Source organism: Calidris pugnax, unplaced genomic scaffold (assembly GCF_001431845.1).
Source record: "Calidris pugnax isolate Ruff unplaced genomic scaffold, ASM143184v1 scaffold448, whole genome shotgun sequence".
NCBI classification, from domain to species: Eukaryota; Metazoa; Chordata; class Aves; order Charadriiformes; family Scolopacidae; genus Calidris; species Calidris pugnax.
Window position 1 is genome coordinate 682,519 of NW_015091198.1, and position 22,755 is coordinate 705,273.

At 42.0% G+C, this 22,755-nt stretch overlaps 1 protein-coding gene across 2 annotated transcripts; it reads right to left on the bottom strand.

Moving 5' to 3' along the window:
• Nucleotides 1–1,785: 1,785 nt before the first annotated feature.
• MYL1 (myosin light chain 1) lies at nucleotides 1,786–21,428 on the bottom strand. 2 transcript variants are annotated; one of them, XM_014959611.1, is made up of 7 exons: nucleotides 21,136–21,428; nucleotides 9,455–9,482; nucleotides 6,108–6,251; nucleotides 4,313–4,486; nucleotides 3,720–3,797; nucleotides 3,141–3,193; nucleotides 1,786–2,098 (listed from the first exon to the last, which is right to left on the bottom strand). In XM_014959611.1, exons 1-6 carry the CDS (start codon nucleotides 21,256–21,258, stop codon nucleotides 3,165–3,167), a joined length of 576 nt encoding a protein of 191 aa, XP_014815097.1. In that variant the 5' UTR covers nucleotides 21,259–21,428; the 3' UTR covers nucleotides 1,786–2,098; nucleotides 3,141–3,164. The 2 variants fall into 2 exon arrangements, with proteins under 2 accessions (XP_014815097.1, XP_014815098.1); XM_014959612.1 differs by lacking the exons at nucleotides 9,455–9,482; nucleotides 21,136–21,428 and adding exons at nucleotides 9,735–9,759; nucleotides 10,542–10,625.
• Nucleotides 21,429–22,755: the final 1,327 nt, after the last annotated feature.

Here is a 22,755-nt window from a genome sequence, read left to right on the forward strand (position 1 = left end):
AGCATAAAAATCATTACCCACGCAGCTCTATGAAATACTTCCAGACTGTCTCAGTTTAAGGGGCAAGGAGTATTCTCTTTGTTTTCATCTCTTTTGTCTGTAAAAATAATTTCTGTTTGAATTTTTGGGGAGTGAAAGTAGTGTTACCTTGATTCCTTGCAATTAGAGTTCAGAGAAATACTGTCAGATTGGTTATGCCTCATAATCTGGCATTTTGTTTTAAATAAAAACACGAATGGGAGTTTTTTTAAATGGGTGGCTTAGAAATCTGTCTAATTCTGCACTGATGAGAAATCATTCCATTTTTTTAGTCATCTGGGCTTGAGCCCCAAATGGTTTAGAAATTAATAAAACATGCAATTTCAGAAATGAAAAGATGATAGAAATTTCAGCTTTTCATTTATGGCTGTGTCCAACCTTGGACTAGGCTGGTTCTGTGAGTACATGTCAGTGCAGTGGGAGAGGACAGTGCAAAAAGGAGGTTGACAGCATATAGGGTGAAATGTTGGTTTGTTTGTTGTTTGTTTGCTTTCCCAGCAACTGAGACCTGCAGTTTCTTGGGAAAAGGAACCGCATGGAGCATGTGTGTAGAGGCAGTATTTTGAAGAACAATAGGGTGTGTAGCAGTCCCTTAAGAAACGGCCTCCAGGCTGAGTCCTTATAAATAACCTGCTTTAAGGTATCTCACACATTTTTTTATTGCCTTTTTAGGATAAGGCTAATTAACAACTACTTTTTTTTTTTTTCTTCTTCTTCTTTTTCCCCTCCTCCTTTCTTCTGTTAAAGGCTTTTCACATTGTGCATGTGGTGACTGCAGTCTCTGGGCAGGTATAATTCACAGATTCATTTGGCCCTGTCTGCCAGCGATGGCGAGGATTTAAATGGGAGGGTTTTTTTGGTTTTTTTTTTGGTTTTTTTTTTTTGGGAAGCCTCAAATAAGAGGCAGCTGCTGTTTTAACGGCTGCAGTTTATTCTGGTGCCAGCTGCCCCCACTGTGCTCTGCTGCACCTGTTGGCACTTGAATGATGGTCATTCTGAGCATAGTAACTTAATAAGGCAAAGGCGGGCTTAAATAGAACAAGCTGAGACTCGGATGGGGATTAAGGCAGTTTCATGAACGCTTAAGGAAAAGAGAGAGGAGCTACATTTAAGGGTAGGGAGGCACAGGTAACAACACTTTCCTGGGCGATGGCTATTCCCACTGTCGTCGCAGAAGAGGTGACCAGACTCCTGTTGCCACGGCCCAGGGAGTGACAGCCCCAGGGCTGGATCCCAGGTACTGAATTTTTTAGGGTGGCTGATATTTCTCATTGGTTTTTTTTTCTGGTTGTCCATAAAGCTATAAATACAAGCAGCGGCTAGAATGCCTTCCCAGCAGTGCTGTGAACCTCCTGTTGAAGCATTATGGAGAAGATTTTGCTGGGAAGAGTGGCTCTGCGTGACCCCCCCACAGCAGGGCCACCCTGGCTGGTTTTGGGTCTTGCCTGATGTGCCAGGGCAGGTGCCACCTTGGGAGCCACTCTGACACCGGCTCCTTCTCCCAAAAATGTTTAAGTGCTGATGTAGGTGGTAGTTCCGTAATTGTTCCTTCTCCCAGTCCCCAAAGAACACACTTTTCATTCAGATTAAGTAGATCGACCTTCCGGAGATGGCTGGTTTTATTTTTTTTTTCATAAAACTTTATTTTCTGAAATACAATGTACAGACAAAATAAATTAAGTGCTGAGGGCTGCTCTGAGTGGGTTTGAACAGCTTCAGAGGAAAAAAAGACTTTATAGCCACCAAATGACTACAGGGATTTATTGATGCTTTATTTTTCCAAGAGATGACATTGTTTCAATGCAAACAACATGGAAGGAGGTGCCTGGGATGGATGGGTCCTGGATGGTAGCAGTTTATTCCATCTAGCTTGCCTTGGTGAAGGTTCAGATTTTTTTAAATGAAAGTGTAGGAACCCAGAGGTGATACCTATGGATGTGCTGGTAAAAAGTAGTGGGGTTGGAGGCACATCATCCAGTTCTATGCCGTTTCCATGTTGATGGTGACAGACTGAGCAAGAATCTCAAGTGCCATCTGGTCTTTCTGAATTTGACTTGTTCTGGGAAGGAATGGGAGGGTTGGAATTGAAGTCAATGTTCTGAAGAAACACTTGCAAAAGGACAAACCGAGCCCTTGATTTCTATTTTGAGGTGTCTGTTGTTTTATACAGGAGTTGGCAATATGTCTTTTCTGGGATAGAATAACTAATAAATAACAAATAAGCCCGCAGACCCATGGTATTTATGTTTGCATTTTAAAGACTGATTCTGAGTTTTTCTTTGGACAAAATAGCAGCATATCAAGGTTGTGGGTATTTTTGGTTGTTTTTCCCCTGCTTGTAGAAGAACTGCTAAATGTTTTGGTACTTTTGAAGTCCGCTTTTGCTTATTGATCATGACTGTTAGAATATTCTTTTTCAGATGATTATTTTGTTTGAAGAGCTGTTCTCAGTAGTTCACACAAGTATTCAGGCTACTCTGTCTTTACAGAAATCTACAAATTATCAGAAGCTGTTGCTTTTCTTTCTTTCTTTCTTTTTTTTTTTTTTTTTTTTTTGAAAAAACCTAAAAATTTTGCATCCTTCCCTTTTCACTGAAACACTCAAGCAAGTCTTGGACATACCCTCGCATTTCTTGCAAAAACTTATACTGTTCACCAATACCCCCAGTTTTTTTTTTTTTTTTTTTTTTTTTTTTTTTTTTTTTTTTTTGAGAAAAACCCTAAAATCTCAACATGCTTGTAGGGTAAATGTCTCAGGCTGTCTGTTTGCATTGCTTAAACTCTAATTTTGTATGACAATAGAGATCCAGGGTGATATTTAAGCCTGAGCATTTCCATGCTTATGAATAAACTGAGCATTTCTTTTCACAGTTTGGGTATGTTTGAAAAATTCACTAAGCACAGTTTCCAACTGATTATAGAGTTACGAACAAAAGCCAGGAATCTGCACTCCTCTTTTCTTTGCTCTTGGACAACAGTCTCGTTTTTTTCTATCTGTATTGTTGGGGAGATGGAGTCATGTTGGTTTGGAACCTGTAGCTGGCCATGGGCGTGTATAGGTCCTTAAAGATAGCAAATGTGTGCAAATGAGAAGAACATACCGTTTGGTGTCTGGGGAGGTCCACTTAGACAGACAAGATGTGCTTGACAAATGCTGTGGAAAAATACAGATACGCTAGTGAGAAGGAGCAGCAAATGTTACTTTGGGAAATAACCTTTAAAAAGAACAGCTGTTCATGAGCTGATGGCATTAAAAATATATGTTCCTGATCAGATTTGACCCAACAAAATGATAGAGAGTCTAAATGTTTAATGTTGCACAAATCAAATTATCTTCCTGCTTAAGGGTGATATGATGAATACAGCACTTTGTCTAAGCATCAGATATAGGATTGGTTCCAGTCTCTGCAACGGCTCTACAGGAGGTCAGAGAGTCTAGAGATCTGGCAATGACCGATGGAGCCTTCTCTGCTTGTGGCTGAATCTAGTCTTTGGAGTGGTGTGACTGCAGGTTAAGCATATTGCAACAGTTGTTTTCATGCATAAGACTTTCAACCTCACTCAGCTGTAGCTTTGTCTAACTGATTTGCCTGAGAATCTAAAAGCCAACTGTAATGATACTGTGTGAGAGAGAGAGAAAAGAAATGTAGGATGAGAGGGTGTTGAACTCTTGCACCTACCCTCATAGTTGATGCAGCCGTTGGAGTCTTCCTGACCTTTCATGAGTTCGTCTACTTCCTCTTCTGTCATCTTCTCACCTGAGGAGTGGAGAGAGCTTGGTTAAGTCTTCCACAGACACATAACTGATGCTGAACCCTACAGATTTCCAAAGGCTTTTCTTATTTTCTGAGTTAATAACAAAAATACCTATATATGAACTGAGCTTTATTAATTTTAACTTTCTTTAGAAGTTCTGCACGTGCATATAAACACAGGGGTTCTATTATTCCCACAGAGTAAAGAAACATGCAGCAAATCCTCTACCTTTGTCCATGTGCATTACGTGACTGAGGCATACAGCCTTTTCTCTCTATTCCTCAAATAACAGACACTAGACTGAATTTAGAAGTAATAAACCAAACCTTTCCCTTTGAGCTTTCAACTGAGTTTTGTGTTTGCTTGCCTTGCGGATTCCTAGTTAGGAACCCCAGAGTCTTGTCTGGCTTTGTAGCCTCCTACCTCTCCAAACAGGTTAGAATATCTTTCTTCCCTCTCTCACACCTTCAAACAGGAGCAATTTTTAAAGTTCCTTACAGAGATGATAATCCCTTACCCAGAGTAGCCAGTACGTGACGGAGTTCAGCCCCCATGACTGTGCCATTGCCTTCCTTGTCAAAGACACGCAGACCTTCAACGAAGTCTTCATAGGTACCCTGTTCCTTGTTGTTAGCAGCTGCTTGCAACATGGGGAGGAACTCTTCAAAAGTGATTTTCTTGGCATTCATCTCTGGAAAGAGAGCACCAGTTGCTACATGCTAGACACTTCTACGTGTGTTCTTTTGGGATATTTGCCCTGAAGTACGGGAGAGCCTCTCACGTCATTTCATATTTGCACACCTCTTTCTATCCTTTGGTCTTTGCCTTGGAATTTGGCAGTTCCTTTGCAGAATCTGGATTCTCTCTTATCATGGGAGTGACTTTTCACATCCATCTGACTTTTCAGGTCCTTGTTCTAGCCCTCTTTTCATATAATTTTATATGCTTATGTGCATGTTGTATTTTTCTTTCAGAAACAAAACTTGCTGTATGAGTTATCTTTGAAAGGATTTTGGGAGAGGGGAACTACAGAATACAGTAAAACAGAAATCTTGAGCCCCAACAGTGGGAAAAGGTAATGAGGGGGATGTTGCAACTTAGATAAGCCCCTGAGGTTGCTGACATGCTACTGAGCTCTTCAGAGTCTCTTGGATGTGGCAGCAGAGACTACTAGCAAAAGAATAAACTAATTTAAAAAAGGAATGTCCAGTGGGGGTGGTGTCCAAATTTACTATTGACATGTTCAGTGTGCAGGTTTAAGGACTCACAAGCTCAGTGCATCTATCCCCTTTGTTGTCATGAGCCAGAAGTTGCAGTCCTCAGTGAGGCCTTCCCCAAGTGTTTTTTTGGAGAAGACTGCCAATTAAAAGGCTCTTTTTTTTTTTTTCTTTCTTCTGGATCTTTGCAAAGAGCAGCCTTCATCTGGGCAACAATGAAATATAATAGATGGAAACGTGAGAGATATTTTTGAATATACAGTTGTTACAGAAACTATTTTACTACCCAGCTATATGAAAATCACTGTCAGTTATTGCTGTAGTCACTTAAAGTACTGTCATGGTCTCACCTCTGTGTTAGTCCTCTGCTCAGTGCTTCCTGCTGGTGCTAATGCTTAACTCAGGTCTTCTGAATTGTTCCTCAAAGCTGCCTTTACCAGGCCTGAGGGTTTGGATATAATTTAGCCCATCTTAATATGATTCTGCATGGCTGACATCAGGGATCACCTGCAGCTAGGTCCATACTAGAAGGTGACTGCAGTATTTACCATTTCTTTTATCCCTAAGAGGGGAGAAAAGGAAATGGAAAATGGGCACTATAATAAATGGCCAACATATGCCTCAGCATGCCTAGGTTTTTAGGAGCTTTGAGAAGACCACTCCAGTTGGCACAAACATACAGGTGGGTTTCCAGTCCCGGGACATGTCTTGGATTATACAGAAGATGCTGCACTGGAAGCACCTGAAGAGCTGAGTATCAGCTTTTAGAATAGGACTTAGAGCTCCTCAGCAAGGGCAGGGGCACAAATGGACTGTGAGCAGCAATGAATGTGTGTTACACCACACCAAGCTGACACCAAAATGGTCCCCACAGAGAATTCTTCATATCCTAAGGAGAACATTTTTCTCTGAGCACTGTATTCACCATCACTCTCTTCAAAAGGGACTGGAGAAATCCTATTTATTGTTGCTGCAGGTTCCCTTTGCTCCCCATCAGAGCAAAAGCTCCTCTCCTTCCTGCTGTGATTATTGATGTTGCCTAATTACTGTTCCCCAGCCTCAAGAAGGGCCCATGAGAGACTGGAGGGTACTTACCCTCTTTGCTGGGGTTGCCCAGGATCTTGTTGATCTCGGCATTTGTAGGGTTCTGCCCCAGCGCCCGGACGATGTCGCCAACCTGACTCAGGGTGATCTTGGCATCACCAGTCCTGTCAAAGAGGAGGAAGGCCTCCTTGAATTCTGCAAGGGAAGAGCAAGGGTTACATTGAGCCAGGCAGCTCCCTATTGACAAGTTGTATTGACAGAGAGGTGAGCCTGTTGTCTCCTGGCACTGTTCCACCAACTCTGGGGGAGTTAGCCAGGAGAATCTTTGGCCCACAATCCCAAGAAAAACTCCTCCCCTCTGACATTTTGGTTTCACTATTTTTAAACTTTTATAGGTATCTTTCATAGCTTTCCTGGCTCTAATAGCCATCAATAGCTTTGTGATTGACCCCGTAGTTATTTCAGGCAGGGGGAAAGATAAGCTTTCTACAAACATTGCCATTCAAGAACAGGTTTCTTTACATGACAGCAGCAGAAGTTAAAAATGTTATTATCCAGTCCACCTTATCTTGCCAGAGGGACTCTTCTATCAAAGTACCTAGCAGTCCAAAACATCTGCCTGCTTCAGTGGGTCCTGCCTGCAATCCCAGCATCTCAACTACACAACACTAACAGGAAACTTGAAGGTGAATTTCAAATGCTTCTCCTTTTGTTTTCCCTTAAAATTGCCTTACAATGACATTTCTATCCATGTTTGTTCTCTCTCTGCCCTTTGCAATCTGTCCTTGCTTCTTACAGATGCATGAATATCTGGCTTTTTGATGGTAGTACTTGAGACTTTGCTTCTTTCAGTGCTGCCAAGTGATCAACATTCGCTTATTTCTCCCTTCCTGCTGACCAAGGGCTGGAGTACAGACATTTCTCCTACACAAATCAGCACAGACGTTGGCCTTCATTGTGTTCTCAGTCTCCGTCTTCTGTTCCAAAGTTCCGTGTTAATCTTCTTGCTGTATTTTTCAGGCTTTTCAGAGTATTTGTTGCAATGAATAAGGAAATACGTTTTTAAAAAAAGAGGAGGGGGGAGAAAGTGAAGGGTCCAGCTAAAACACCAACTTCGAATCTCTTATGTGAAGAGCATCTGGACTATGCTGTTGATCTTTTCTGCACTGCAGCATCTGACAATGTTGTGTTTTAGCTCCAAGTAAACCAAGTGAAATGTCTTTCCCTTGGCCGTGATGCACTTCCAGCAGCCAGACAGCCTTTGTGTTTCACAGCTTGTGTAGGTGGAATGTTCTTTGTGCCTCGGGGCAGATTTAGGAGTAATAAACCGCATTTCAAATCATGTCTTCATTCATCTTGTGCTGGGGACATGTGACACAGAGGTGTTTATGTTTCTGCTTTAGCCATCCGTATCTCACCTTCGTGGAGGAGTTGCTGGCACCCAGTAAAACTGCTGATACAGGATGTCGGCCTGCTAGACTGTAATCTAATACATCTGAAACTAATCCTCTTACTGTCTGATGTGAGAGACCTATAACCCTTTACTGCTAACCCTCTCCCCTTACAGCTTTTATTGCAGGGTATGAAATCAAGGCCGTCTGGACCTGTGTAGAGCTTCCCTTTACAATATACCAACTTGATAACAGCTCCTGCTCGAGCAGCTGAGGTCAATACAGCTGCAGTGATTTATATCATATGATCCAGTCTTTCATCTGGTGCATTAATGACATTTAGCCAGAGTGAGGTATAAAACAATGCCAGTTTGATATTAGCGAAGCCATCAGGAGAGTTTCTCCATTTTGTAAATCCCATGAAGTTTTATGTTCACTGAGTTCTGAACACTGCTCCCCAGCTCAGAGAAAAGGCCTGATTTTATTGTTGTCTCTCAGGTATGCATTTCACTGCAATATATCTGTGCTGTGGGTTTTTTTAGTGGGTTTTTTAGTGTTTGGGGGTTTTTGATATATATATATATATATATGTAGTTAGTCCTAGTTTATACCTCTGCTGGAATAAGCACAACTAGAATCCCTCTCTGAGGAGGGAACTAACCAACTGCTGGTGCATTAGCCAGTGTGCATGGAAATAGTTACTGAGGGTGGGATCTCTCTCTTCCTGGGAAATTCTCCCTCTCTCAAATAGCTTTTAATTGCTCCGCTGCTTAGTTCAGTCATCACGGCATTACAGCAGCTGGATGATCTGAAATATGTAGGGAAGCAGTAAGAAATACTTTGCTTTGTTATACATGCCAGCAGCTTTGAATTGAAGGCATTCTTCCATAAACCCTCCCCACCCTTTTGTAAAAGTTTTAGAATTAAAAAGTGAGGAAGAGTCCAAATGATTTTATTTGTGACCAGGAGTATCTGGACAGCTGGAAGAGAAAAGTTTCCAGTCTCACTGTGCTATGCCTCTCCTTACTGCCTTGATGGTGTAACCCAGAACAGGCTGGTGTTTAGGAAGTTTAGGGCTGTCTCTTAAGACCTGCTTCTACCTATTTCTCTCTCCTTCTGGACTTCTAGCAAATCCCTGTATCTTCCATTCTAAATACTTTGTTCACAGTGAGAAGTCTACTATATTTGCTACTGAATTTTGGACAGTTTTTTAAACCTATGTCATTTAATATAGCCCAAATGCATCTTTTAGGATATTTAAAACACCCCAAATTAGATTTCAAGAACTTTAGTGGGGATTTTTGTTTATGTCAGAATATTTCATTGCAGCTTTCTAGCAGATTGAAAAGAAATTTGGAACTTGCTGGTGGCTTGTGAAGCAGAGAATGCAGCAAGAGGCTTGAGAGTTGCAGCATATCCACACTATTGTGTTTATAAGCAACACTTTACACAAGTTACTTATTTGCTAACTCTTTCCATGTGCCATGATTATATTTACAGTAAAAGAGCCTTTGTTCCTCCCCTTCCACAACAACTCCCGGCACAAGTGACATGTAGGCCCCTTGCATCTTCCATTCATGTAAAATTGCCTTCTCACTGCAGCTAAGTTAAATTTTCAGCCCACTACCCCCTTCTGTGGTCCTTCATCTGCCTATTTCTCCTATGACTTTCGAATGCAAGACCTGTTTTTGGCATCCTTGCAAATGGCTAGTGCAGGAGCACAACTGGAACATGTTGAGCTCTACCTAGCTGGTAAAACCAGCATATTTCCTCTTTGTACCATTTCTCAGCTTGGGCAGCACATAAGCACCCAAATAAATTACATGTAAATCTATGGTCAGATTCTTGTTCAGCATAAGTCAGCACTGCTCCTCCAAAGTCAAGAGTGTGGTGATTTATACCAGCTGAAGTCCTAGTTCATCTTTTCGTAAAGGTTAAACTTCGGAGGCTGTAGCTCCTCTCTGAACCCATGTACATGTAAAACACATCTGCTGTCTTGTAACTTACCATCCTGTTGCTCCTGGGAGAACTCGATCTGTTGGAAGGAAATCAATCATAAAAAATAGCTTAGGAAGGGGGAGCTGGGGAGAACCTGTTTGTTTTCTAAAGCATCCAGCTCAATCCATGAGTCATCTTCCAAAACAGCAAAAATGTGGCCTGTCAGATGTGCAGAAGTAATGCAGATAGATAGCAAAAGAGCTGTTAAGACTAGTGAATATTTAGCATTCGGTAGCCATTATGTTCCCCCTCCTGCCCCCTGTTAAAGTTTAACTTTTATTTCACTTACCATTAATTTGGTCAGGAGTGAAGGACTGCAGTTGGGAAGAAAAAGAGAGAGAAAAGAGAACTAGTACTGCTGAAAATGCACTGAGAGAAAGCAAATAGCATGAAGTAGCTAAGCGCTCTCACATCTGTCTTGCCTAAAGTAATTGGGCCATAGCAACCTAAACTAGCAATTTCCCTTGTAAAAATGCACCACCAGATCTATTCTTAAAGATTCCGTTAAAATCTGCATCCCAGGGAAAGCCAGAGTTGTGGCTAGAAGCAACAAATACCTGAAGTCTCTTAACTAACAAAGAAGTTGTTACTGTACTGTCACATCATTTACTGTTTTAGTATAGACCCGTTTTATTAAGACCATTTGAAGTAATATTGTTCAACAAGCAGCTTTTTTTACATTAACATAGAAATTAAGGCAATCCCTTAAAAGTTTGTGTTTCAAATTAGTTTTTGACAACACGTTGTTTCATAAAGTACCAAACTATTATATTTTCTTATATAAAAACATTACTATTCTCCTTTGCCACTTTAGCAGGTTGCATACGAGTTTTTTAAAAAACGCTCGGCAGGCAGCGCTAGCAAATTGTAACCCTTCTGTCTGAAGCTAGAGGAGCTACATGTCTACCTTTGCCTGGTGCAGAATTTGAGGCTAGCTTGAAAACCTTGCGTAGGTTTAAGGAGGAAAGCCAAGCAAACATAAACTGTCTTCTGGATTGTCCTTCCCTCCCCTAGAACTAACTTGAGCGAGAAGCCCAATTTACTTATGTAAAATACACTGGCTGGCTGCTAACCATTAGCTTTCCAGTGGACCCACCATGGTTGAGAGTTGGAAAAGTAGAGCAGCAGACGGGCAGGAGGGATTAGCTGAGAGGTCTTGAGAGTGGTCCTGCTTTCCTGGCCTTTCTTCCCCTTATTTATCCAGCAGTGCTGACGGCATTGCCTGGATTAGGTGTCAGAAGGAGTGGTCCCTCCCCTTGGCGAGTTCTTTAGCTTTCTTAGGGCAAAGTGACAGGAGGCTCCATGTCTTGATCGACATCTTACGATGACTATTTTTAGGAGGCTGGAGAGGGGCAGGGAGTGGCAAGCAGTAAGTTTGATTCATGTCAGCACTTTCTGGGTCCATACCATCAAGAGCAGATATTCCTTGTCCAGACCTACCAAGATTTCCTTATAGGGGAGGATTCTGTTTCTCCAAGAAGCTATAAAGTCAGCGAACAAGGAGGGCTGAGGGCGAGAGGTGCCACGCGCTTGCCCAGCTGGCTGGTTTTACACGTGGCTTGAAGGCTGCATGTTAGATGCAGCTGGATGGTCTTCATACCTTTGCTGGGCTTTGCTCAACCCCTTGTACGGATAATATAGCACCCGACATTAGATGAGTGGTGCTGCTGCTTGCCTGTGCAGTGTGATCCAGTTGTTGGCAATGAGCAGAAGATTAACCTGTTGATGGAGGTGGTGTCCAGATGTGAAGCTTTTCCTCTGCACAGGTCACGCTTCCCAAATTTTGAACACTTTTTAGGGAAAAATTATCCGTGCGTTCTGGATCCAGCTGTGTTGCTAGGTTAGCAGCTGATGTGGAGATGTATCCAGCAGGGCAGTGGGAAATTTGTATTCACAGTAGCCTGTGCTCTCCAGGACACCCTTCCTCTGGAGCTAGAGTTAGGTAGGGCCCCTACCTACCTTCAGACCTCACAGGTGTGGTGAGAGAAGGTGCTGCTGAGGTTTTTGTGATGTGGAGGCAAGGGAGAAGCTGTGATAGAAGCTGAGACCCCCAAAGGCTTAGAGAACTGGAAGGATGACTGGTCATGGTGGGGAAATGGGACTTGGGTTTTGGGTTGCAGAGTTGGGGGGTCATGGTGGGACTACCAGTGGGGAGTTTCTAGGTAGGAAGTAGGGGTGGCAGCTTCTTCAGTAGCAAAGATCTAGTCCTTCCATGTAGCACCCTTCAAATTGATGCTGTGAGACATTGTAAAAGAATTAGAAAACTTTGCTCCAAATTTCTTCTTTTCCCTGTCACCTCAACTGGGTCAAGAATGTAGGAGCCAGGGTGGGAATGGTTGTGTGACAACAACAGACTCCCTGTTGCAGACTCAAATTCCCTCCCTAATTTCTACTACTTTGTTGAGCATGCACTGCTCCTGCTTTTCTAATGACAAAATGTGATTAGTGAGGGAAATTTTCCCTTGTAGCTCACTTAGTTACCCTGAAGATAAGCATAACCTTTGTGAATGTCTCTTTTCAGTATATTGAAGGCTCTGAAAGAAAGAATTAAATCCAAGCAGACTTTACTGTTGGGGGTTTTGGGGTCTTTTTTTGTTGTGTGTTTTTTTCTTTTGGGTGTTTTTTTTTTTAAAAAGCAATAAAAATAGGTCAAAGTATTTGGTTGGATTTGAGACATTAACCTGCTACCTCCTATTTTAAAAGCTAAAGATACAACTACAAAGAATTTCCTCAGCTTGCCGTTTTAGCTGGAAAACATTCTGTCCAAACAGATTGTTTATATAAATAACTGGAAAATATACTGAGTACGAAAAATGCTCCACTACCATTCCTTCACTTTTAGTTTTTCTGCTATTTGTAATCTATTGGCCTGCGGGAGCAGGGATGTACTCAGGACAAAGTGTAGCTCTAATCAGGTGAGGTTACGTTGAAAAGAGGGTTGATGCTTCTGTCTGAGTTAGCTAATGTAAGTTTAGCACAGGGAAGACTTCCTGATTAATACTGGCTGGGGCTGGAACTCGAGCAGTGAGAAAACGAATATAGATCTTGGCCATCAGTCCTAATGCATTAATAGAGGAGCTTTCTAAAGACTTTGGCAGAGCTGAAATGTTGCCTGGGTCAACGCAGTGTGTTGCCTTTTGTGGAATTTTCCTTCTGCCCTCAGCCCGTTACTCTCCAGTGCTGGCAACTGGGAAATGTTCCCCTGAAAACAGGATTTAATTATTTATTATTATTTTTTTAAACTTAGATTAAGTTTCCTGAACATTTTGTCATACTTCCAGATAAGCTTTATGGTTGGCTACAACAAAACTTATCCCAAAAGACTTTAGGTGCCAAGCAGAAAATAATTGGAGTACATTTGTCTTGGACGTAGAAAACTGGTACCTGGATTGGGCTATCAATTATGTATAAATCAAGAGGGGTCTACATATAAGCTTATGGATGTTTCGGCCATGTGAGTCTTTGTCTCAGAATTTAGATGAGGAAATAGTAGTGCACCCCATCGGCCCTTCATTTTATTACTAATTCTTGAATAAAAGCTCACTAGACAAAGTTTTGTTGAGGGGAAATATTCTAGCATGGGCTTGTTGCATTTACCTGAATTAAGAATCATCCTGCTTTAAGCCAATGGGGTCTGTTGGGGGCTTAAAGTGCTACTTGTTTTGAGTAAGGGCACCTACAAATGGCCTCAGTATAAAAAATATTTCAAGCACTCCTTGAAAGAAATTAAATGTAAGATTTTTGGTTCTGTAAGGAGCTTTCATAGACTTCAACAGGTAGAAGGAAGTAATTTGCGGTGATCTGATCTTTGTTCTGATCCTGGCAGTTTTCTCTGCATTGTCAGAGGATATGATGAGTCTCAGGGCTTTAGGGAATATGTTGAAATTTCAGGGAGCTTGGTTTAAAAAATGAATGCCCTCCCCAGTAGAAACATAAAAGGCTGAAGGAATTGCAACACATGGAAAGGTCAGATGGACCTGGATTTCTCTAAGTTGACTTAGCCCTTATTTATGGACAAAGCTGTTGTCCAGAAGGTTATCTGTGCCAAAGAAAAAGGTGGTGTGTTTTGAGGTTTTTGTTTGGGTGTTTTTTTGGGGAGGTCTGGTTTTAAGAAGGCTTTTCCCTGTATAGTTTGTGACCACCTTCTAGTCATCTTATCACTATATAGAGGCATTTTGACTAGGTCCCAGTTACATACAGTGGGGTGAATAGAGTTGTATGCAACTCTTTATCACCAGCTGAGCAGAAGACCCAATCCACACCAATCTTTATTTCCAAATTATTACCAGAGTTCCAGTTTCCCAACAAAGCACTGGTTCATGGGCCTTAGAGCCCTGACTTCTGCAGTGTGGTGCTGTGATCACCTATTCGGACTGGTGGGTACTGGGACTGAGTACAGCTGTGCTGAGTGACAGTCGCTTTGTGTGTAAATGTATATGTACATGTATAAATGTAAATGTTTATGTAATGTATAAATGTCTGGACAGGATGAAAAGCCCTGGGAAGAGATGTTGCTGGGAATTAAAGCATTCAGCTGCTCCATCTGCTTGTAACCCCTTGGGTGAATTACAGAGAAGCGAGTTATCTTAGGAGTCACCCAATATTTAAAGGTGTAGAAGAAACAGAGAATATAGATGTCTTGGAAAATCAGAGAGGAAAAAATTGGAGAGTCTCCTAGGATACTCATTGTATATTTAGCCTTCTATTCAGGACTAGAGGGATTTCTTTTTTATTTTTGGGTAGAGATAAACTAGGATTGTGCCTACAGCAGTTCATATGATACCTACTCACCATTAATGCCGGCTCCTTGATTAATACAGCTGCACATATTTTCTAGTAGACATCACTGAGTGCAAGATTACACAGCTCTCAAATCCCTCTGAGAAGTGGGCTGTCATTCTCCTGTCCCTCACCCCGGTTCAATAGCTTGTGCGATCGATGCCACAGATCTTAGAGAGGCTACTTCTCATTTAAGTAAGAATCAACAGCCTGATGGATTTAGCCTCATGTCTTTTATGAGGTGGAGAAACATTAGGAGCATATGAGCTCTTGAGAAAGAGAGCTCTGTTTTGAGAACAGAGCTGCCTGGAAATACGAATGAAGGAAGAATAAAACTGCCCACCATTAATAAAGGAGAGAAAATTATGTGTGTGAGATAACATGAGGTTTGGAAGAATACTTAATCTCTTTGAGTTTAATGGACTTAACTGCAGATGAATTTGATCTTTTTCTGAGCATTCTGGATAGCTTCCCAGTTTGTTTACTTTAAAGCTTGTAACTTTGCAGTTGCTTTACAGTTGTGCAACTTTGTGGATGAGCCTTGCCAATTAATTAATGTGCCCTTCTGGAATGTGTGAGAGTGAAATGTGTGCTGTTGATCATACCATTTTGAACATATTTCATTAGCTTTAAGGGGGGAAGTGCATTCAGTTGGGCTCATTTATAAAAGTGTCCCTTTTCTAATTGCATTTAGTTTTGCATGAATGTGTATAATCGAGAGGATGTGCGAGGAAATGTGAGGGCTTGGAGCGCTGTTCTCGCAGGGATTTCTTGTTTTAACATGCCTCCCAGCGGCAATGTTAGAGTATTAACATTATTTAAAATATTGCTACTTGACATTTAAGTGCTATGCAGTAAGCCAGCCAGTTGACAGTGCTTTTGGCAGAGGGTATAAGATGTAATAAAGCCGCAGTGAAGTGGGGGCAAATTTCCAGCTTGGTTGTTTCATATCTCCTTACAGACAACTTCTTTCTTTACTGGTCATTGGCTAAATTAGTCACCTTCTTCTTGACTTATGTAAGAGAAACTCAAATATCTTGTTACTATCTATCTGTTACAATCTCTCTGCACTTTAAGGGGGTTTAAAAAGTCTTTTAGAGATATTGTGGGGTTGTTTTGATTTTATTAATTGATTGGGGGAAAAGGCTCTGCCACACAACTGCTGTTAATGCTTGAAATTACTCTGTGAGCTCTTAAAATGTTACTCTCTCTGTAATTTGCTTTAAATTCCACTGTTTCTAACAAAGTTTGTTTCTCCCCAGACCCCACAAAGGCTACAGATAACTTTTTAAAATGCTGCCAAAGCTGTGAATTATGAAGATTGGATCTTGTAAAAAATACTAGTTTTCCAAATAATTTTTCAGATAAGCAGACATAAAAAGCATCTACTAATATATATGGACAGTCCCTACTTTTGAGGGACTCCTTGCTTAGCAGCACTTTAGGAAGAAAAGGAGGCAAAGTTCTTCTGAAAATTTTGTAAAAGAAGCCAAAGCTGTGGTGATCTTTCTGTTTGCTTCTCCTTCTGGTTTTCAACGGTGTCCCAAAGGGATGTGTTGGTGTGTAGCTGAGTCTGATGCCCAAGTTACCTGTCCTGGGATGTCTTTATGCCATGCCTTGCCTGTGCAGTAACTTAGCAGCTGCCACCAACGTGTGTCTGGCATCAATGATGGGGTTCAGAGGGGCAAGGGATTTGGCTGGGGCTACTCTGCTCTGGGGTGGATGCTGAATGGTGCCATATCATCATGGTCAAAGAGGTAGCAGGAAGCTGGTCTGGATGGCATCAGGTAGACACCTTTACATCTCTTAAGGTGAAGTCATATTTGCACTTGTCCCCTTCGTACCTGAAAGGGCACTTGGGACTGGTGACCTTGCCCAATGGCAATCAGTCCCAGGGAATCTTTCAGGAGTCATCGCTGGAGTTGGGTCAGGTATTACTTGCAGGCCTGTGCCAAAAATTTCAGGCAAAAACCTGCCAGTTCCTAAGAAAGGCCTTAGCACTATGAGTGAAGCTACTGTTAACATTCCTGTTCTCACTGGGCAGCTTCACATGGGGTTTGTCTGCAGCGTAACAGCTCTCCGAGCGCTTCAGCTGACATTTGCAGTCCTGCTTGCCCTCCAGCCCAGAAGCTTTCTGTCAGTGCATTTTAGTGAGTTTATCTCTCTCTGGTTATATCCAACACAGTGTCTGTTCAGAGATGACCTACTTGAGTAGTGAACGTAATAAGAATTAAGGATACTTGGAGAAACACTTTTTACTGCCTTAAGAGCTCTGTATTTAAAAACAAATGATCACACAGGTTTGCTTCCATGCAGCAAGCTTCATCATGCATCACACGGTTACACAAAGCCTTAGCAAGTCTTTACTAGTTGATAGCTTTTAATTATTTTTCCCCTAAAGATGTAGATAGCTTATCTGCAGTCAGGCACAGCCTAATTGGTGTCCTGGCATTTCAGTCTTGAAAACACCACCATGGGAGACCTTGTACACCAAATGAACATTACTTAGACCATGGGTACTTGCAAGAATACAATCTCTGTCTCTGCTTGAGAGAGGATATTCAGGTGTACCCTTGAAGTAAAGGGCCTGGTGTGACACCAGATCAGGGTGCTATATGTTCAGATCACCATCTGCAGAGCAGAAGCCTATGAAATACTGCACTCAGGATCTCCAGCACCCAGATGCCTAAACATCCCAGTTAATGCTAAGGGACTGGTTGGGTGTACTGGGAAGGGCTCTTGGATTTCCAGTAAAAAAGCACCCCACACTTTTCCTGTTGGTGATAGGGACAGAGTTAAACCTATTTGAGCAATATGAAGCTTATCTATTTCCCACTGCCTCAGTTGCAAAACCAAGCATGACATGAGACATTCTCATCATTAATGCCTCATCCCAGTTATTGCAGACATAGATCCATGGTAGTGCTATTGGTCAACTCAACATTTCTTCTCACTTCAGGCTTGTGTGGGAGAAGGAAGTTGACAAAACAGATAACCTATCTTTTTGGGAGTGTCCTAGGCCAGTTTTAACTACAGAATTCTTGGGGGTCTCCTAAGAAAACAACCCATATGGTCATTTTGCTTGTAATCATGATTGGTTCCTGGTGGTAATTCTCAGATGCATCCATCACCCTGTTCTTCTCTTTTCAATTATAATTTAATCTTTAACCTTTTCTACCTATTATTCAAATCCAGGCCATGCTAGCAATAAGGAAAATATATACATTTGGTCTGGAAAGGCTTGTGCAAAGCAGATTGAGTTTTCTGTTGTTTCCTGAGTAGGGGGAAAAGGGTTTTTACATTTCCATTTAAAAACAAATTCTTTCTCCCTGCCTTGACTTTCTTCGTGTGGTTGTTGTACTGTAACCTGAGATTTGCTGAGAAGGGGCTGACTTTAGAGGTTTGAGTCTTTGGCAGTTGGGTATTCCTGTTACTCAGTTTTATAGTCAATAGATGGTGCTCAAAAATAGAAAATCCCATAACAGCTGCTGTTAGTACGAGCGAAACGCCAAATGTTGGCTTTGACTGGGTTAAAGTGGGGAAAAAGAGAACAGAAGAGCGTGAAAGGCCTGTCACAACTTCTGATGGTGACAGGCAATTTTGGGGTGCCTGCTTTTGCAATAATTCAGCTTGAGCCCTCTTAAAGGGGGAATTTAAAAAAAAAGCCCAGCTTTCAAAGTGTGTACTCCAAAAGGTTCAGAAAGTCAGATTCCCAAACAGGGCATCTGAGGGGTACCACCAAAAGAATCACTACCCATGTTTGTAAACCACCTTCTTGTTTGTTTGGGAGAATATTATGACCTCTGATGCCAATTTAAAATGAAATGCACGGCCAAATGTGGCTTATTTGGCTGCTGTAAACCCTTATTAGGCAGCTCTACCCTTACCCGCTCTAGCTGTAACAGTTAGAAGGGGCTTGGATATGTCTCTTTTAAAAGCCTTCCCATGTGTTTGCCTGCTGTGTGGCTCCCCAAACCATCCTGGTGTGGCAGCCTGGCATTCCCCATCACATCTCATTACTAGCAAGCTCTGTCCTGGCCACTAATTCCCCAGAGGAGTGAAGGGGACCCTACTTGATGCCCTTGTTCAAAGTGCTGGAGGCTTTGACTCCACGCCTGGTAAATCAGGGCAAAGAGCCCCAGGATGGGATCACTCACTGAGTCCCGGTCAAAAGCTTAGTTTTATGTCCTCCCTGGCTCCTAAGTTTTGCTGGAAATGGTGCTGTGCCTTTTCCCATGCTGAGGCTTTGGTGGCTGAATATAAGGATTCAGGATTAATTAATGCTTATTAAGGGACTGGGCTAAGACTCAGAACATTTTGATTCACGACTCTGCCACATCTCCCAGGCAAATCACTTATGAGAAGACGTTGTTTCCCTTCACTGCCTGAGCTCTCAAAGGGTGAAAACAGATAATCCAAGGTGGCTGGTTGAGACCTTGGGAGGTTGTCCAGTCCCTGCTGCTGCTCCAAGGCAGGGTGAAAGGCACCATGGGTGTTCCTGGTGCCTTCTCAAAGAGCCCAAAGGTGTCACAATCTGCCTGGGCAGCCCTTGACCGATGTGGAGTCTCAGGTGAGAGAGGATGTGTGTCACCCTCGCGAGCAGCATGGGTTTCTCTATTACCTTGTGGCCGTGGCTGTGTGGTTGGGTAGACTCCCCCACTGCAGGGCTCCCTCCACCTTTTAGCACTTCTGAGGCACCCTGCTCCTTGCCTGGTAAGGGCATGATGAAGAGTAGAGAAGATACCCGTAGACAGATACATGCTAGTGATAAGCATGCAGGGCAGGGGGCTGCGCCACCCACCACATTGCAGGGTAGTCCTGTAACCTCCATCAGGCTGCTCATATCTTCACTTACTTGCAAATCAGCTTATGTGCTGCCATTAGTGTTAAAAGAATAGTTATGTCTTACCAGCCCAGTTTTTCCCCCCTACTTCAAAGAGGAAAATATTTATTTGATATTATCTTTCACAAGAAAGATAGGTTAGGGAGACTATCTTCTTCTATCAGTCTGAATATGACAAAACCTGGAGCGTTTTCTCTGTGCTACCGGTATATATTTCCTGCCATTATAGAGAGCTGTCTGGGTTAAGGAGTGAACTGCAGAGATGCCTCAGACTGCAGCCTACCATTTTTTAGCTGGTAATATACTATTAAGTCTGTCTACGTAAAGATAGATTACCTAGGATCGCTGGAGTTGAAAATTCTATTTTCTTCTAATGAACTGGACATAGAAAGCTATCAAATCATATTAAATTATTTAGTAGGAGATCTAGCTTGTGTTCCCTTCATCTCTGGAGATGAGTGAAATGTGAGGTATAATCTAATTTTCAGACAGTACTCTCAAAAACAGAGGGCTTTTTGTGTAGCCTTCACTATGATCACTCCAAGTATTTAAAAAAAGTCTTTTTTTTTTTGCTCTTGTTTTGCTTTGCCAGTGGGTTCAGCTTCAGTCTTATGAGAAGCTACATACTCTCTCAGAAAAATACTGACTACTGATTGTGAAAATTAAAGTAAACTTCAAGAATTTTTACTAAATGGGTCATGATCTTGGAACTATATATATTAAGATACCTGAAACAGAATTCATCATGAGATGAAAATGAGTAGTTCCTATTAGGAGTCTTTGTACTTCTTCTCTTCTCCATAATAGGCATGATTCCATATGTAGAATTTAGCAAATTGGTCCTGGGACCAATGAGCGTGCCAGGTAGGTGGAGAATAACTATTTATAGTCCTACCCAGAGAAACTGGTCTGTCTCTTCATCTCTTTAACTGCTTAACCTCCCTCTCCTCTTTCCTAAGCAAAGAATTTCCCACCAAGAAGGAGTTTTCTTCAAAGGGTCAAGGCAACAATCAGTGATGTTGGTTGGCATGCAATGTTGAGAGACAGGATGAGATCAAATGGAAGCACAGTCAGAGAAAAACCTCCAAAAGACTTTTCCTCCTTCTTGCTATTAATTTGCAGCAAATTGCAAATTCTGAGCAAATATGTAGAGGTGAGAGAAAATCACTTGAAATGCTTCCATCCATGGCTTTCCAGCTCATGATCTCTATCAATGTTTGTTGTACAAAGCAAATGGAAAGAAAATAGATGAAACTGCCAAATCCCTCTTTTTAAACTGCAGGATTTTTTTGTTTCTGTTTTTGAAGATAAGCCATGAAAGACTTTCCCTCCTTGTTGCTATTAATTTGCAGCAAATTGCAAATTCTGAGCAAATATGTAGAGGTGAGAGAAAATCACTTGAAATGCTTCCATCCATGGCTTTCCAGCTCATGATCTCTATCAATGTTTGTTGTACAAAGCAAATAGAAAGAAAATAGATGAAACTGCCAAATCCCTCTTTTTAAACTGGTTTTTTTTTGTTTCTGTTTTTGAAGATAAGCCATGCTGATCTCAAAACACATGACCAAAGAGTCATCAAGTGCTTGCAAAAATTTGGAAAGGAATTTGAGGGGGACCTGCAAAATAAGGTTTGGTTTTAATGCAGCACTGTGGGAAAACATTGCATTTCAAGCTTCAGTAACCCTTTCCTCATGGGCTCATGGGCTTTTTCGGGGGAGCGGTTGGGGTTTTTTTCTTTTTAAGTTTAGTTTTACCAAACAAGTCAGACTGATACTGATTTGGTAAAAAGTTCTAAGGGCCACACTCCAAAATACTTTTAAAATCACCAGGCTTCAGTCTCGTGTTAAATCATGCACCATGCCTTACACCCCTCCAGCTACGAAAACAATCACAGCTCAGGCAGGTAAAGAAATCCATCGACTGAGGCTACTCATTCATTTCACTGCAGTCCCCAAACCGGAACCAAACACACGCAACGTTTCACTGCAGGTCTCAGTGGGGACTCTGCTAATTTTTCCCCTTTGGCAGTGCCTTGGGTCCACGATCAGCCACACGTGCATCCATTTACCTTGATGCTCTTGAGGTCGATTGCGGGTTCTTTGGGTTTAGCTGGTGCGGGTGCTGGGGCTGGCGCGGGTGCTGGTGCTGGTGCTGCGGCTGCTGGTTTCTTTACGTCCTTCTTTGGTGCCATTTTGTGTTGCTTAAACTTGAAAGTAAAGGTGCCCCCTCCAAAAAACTTAAAAAAACCAAACAAACCAGAAGCCAACCCAAAACCAAATCTTAAAAGTGATTCCCGTGAGAGGAGCAGTGGTCAGAATGAGCTACAGCCTGTGCCCTGGAGGTGGACCCAATGTGCTAAACTCTATAAGGGCATATATATATTTCACTTAGTGCCTTGTACAGTCCTGACACATGCAGCTGGATTGGACAGCTTGCTAATCAAGGGGGATGTCATTCCAGCTTGAGCTATAAATGGAATATAAGAGTTCAGGGCTTCATAAGATAAAGGGACTTCAGTGGCTTTTTTCCTTGTCTTTAAAAACACCAACCGCCTTCCCTGTATTTTTTTTTTTTTTTTAACGCATGGAAAGGAGAGCAAAATATGACAAACCCAGTTTCAGATCTGCTCTTGACATTCAGGCATGGATTGAACAGTCCTTTTTCTCATCAGAATTTCAGTTCTGCTTAAGTAATAAATCTTCTTTCTTTCCTTCCCTCCCCTTTTCCCCCATGCCTGTGTAGCGTTCCAGGAGGATTCAGTTTCAAGTAGGAATTTTTACTTTCATGGCTAGGAAGATCATCAATTTCCAACCTCATTTGCTTCTCTTCCCGAAGCCACTCACTCCTCCTCTGCTTCCTTCTTTTACAAGGAAGTGTTGATCAAGCAAAGGCTCTGGGTGTTTAAAAATAAAGCAGACAAATATGGAAAACACAGCAATACCTTCAGCCAAGATGTTCTCTCCCAGACCCTGAGTGTCTTTCAGCTGTTCTTACTATTCCTTTCTATCATGTTAAGATTGTGTTTAAAGTGGAAAATTACTTTATCTTTTCCTTTGATCTTCTTTCCTCTCTTTGGGATGAGATGTGCCCCACTAGAATGGAGATCAGCTGGATGTTATGTTTTCCCACACAAGAGGTTGCCTTTTGTTATGTATTTATTTTGGAGACTAGCTATCAGGCAAAGGAGGCACTTCTGTTTTCACCTTGTTTGCCTGCCCATCCAGTGTCTCTTGTTTATCTTTCCACCCCTCAGTCTCCTGATGGACCTCCCTGCTCCCCACACTCTCCGAGAGACACCACTTTCAGGAAAAGATGGCTTTTCTGTTTTCAGTAGACTTTTTCCAGCACAGCAAAACAGCTCCTAACCCTTTCAAACCTGATAGTTCCCCTTGGTCCATACGATTTGAGATTTTCTGCAGAAAAATTCAAAACTGCTGATTGTTCCTTCTTTGTCCAGCAATCTCTCTCCCATTTACTCTCCAGACTCCTGAAGTTCTGTGCTAGTAAGTGCAAGGCTTTTGATGGGGCCCTTATTTCTGTGTCATGAACTGTACTGTAAAGTGTTTTTTACTTAGAAATTTAGAGCCTGAAGGCTTGGGTAGGCACTTTGTGTCCAGTCTGGCAGGCTATCCAAGCACTTGCATTTTAGATTAATGTGTTATAAGGAAGGTAAACTTACAAAAATACA

Coding starts and splice junctions, on each gene's coding strand:
- MYL1 (XM_014959611.1), bottom strand. CDS start 21,258: ATGGCACCAAAGAAGGACGTAAAGAAACCAGCAGCCGCAGCACCAGCA. Junction 4,487..6,107: donor GGGCAACCCCAGCAAAGAGG/GTAAGTACCCTC, acceptor CTCTCTTTCCAG/AGATGAATGCCAAGAAAATC. Junction 3,798..4,312: donor TCACGTACTGGCTACTCTGG/GTAAGGGATTAT, acceptor TCCACTCCTCAG/GTGAGAAGATGACAGAAGAG.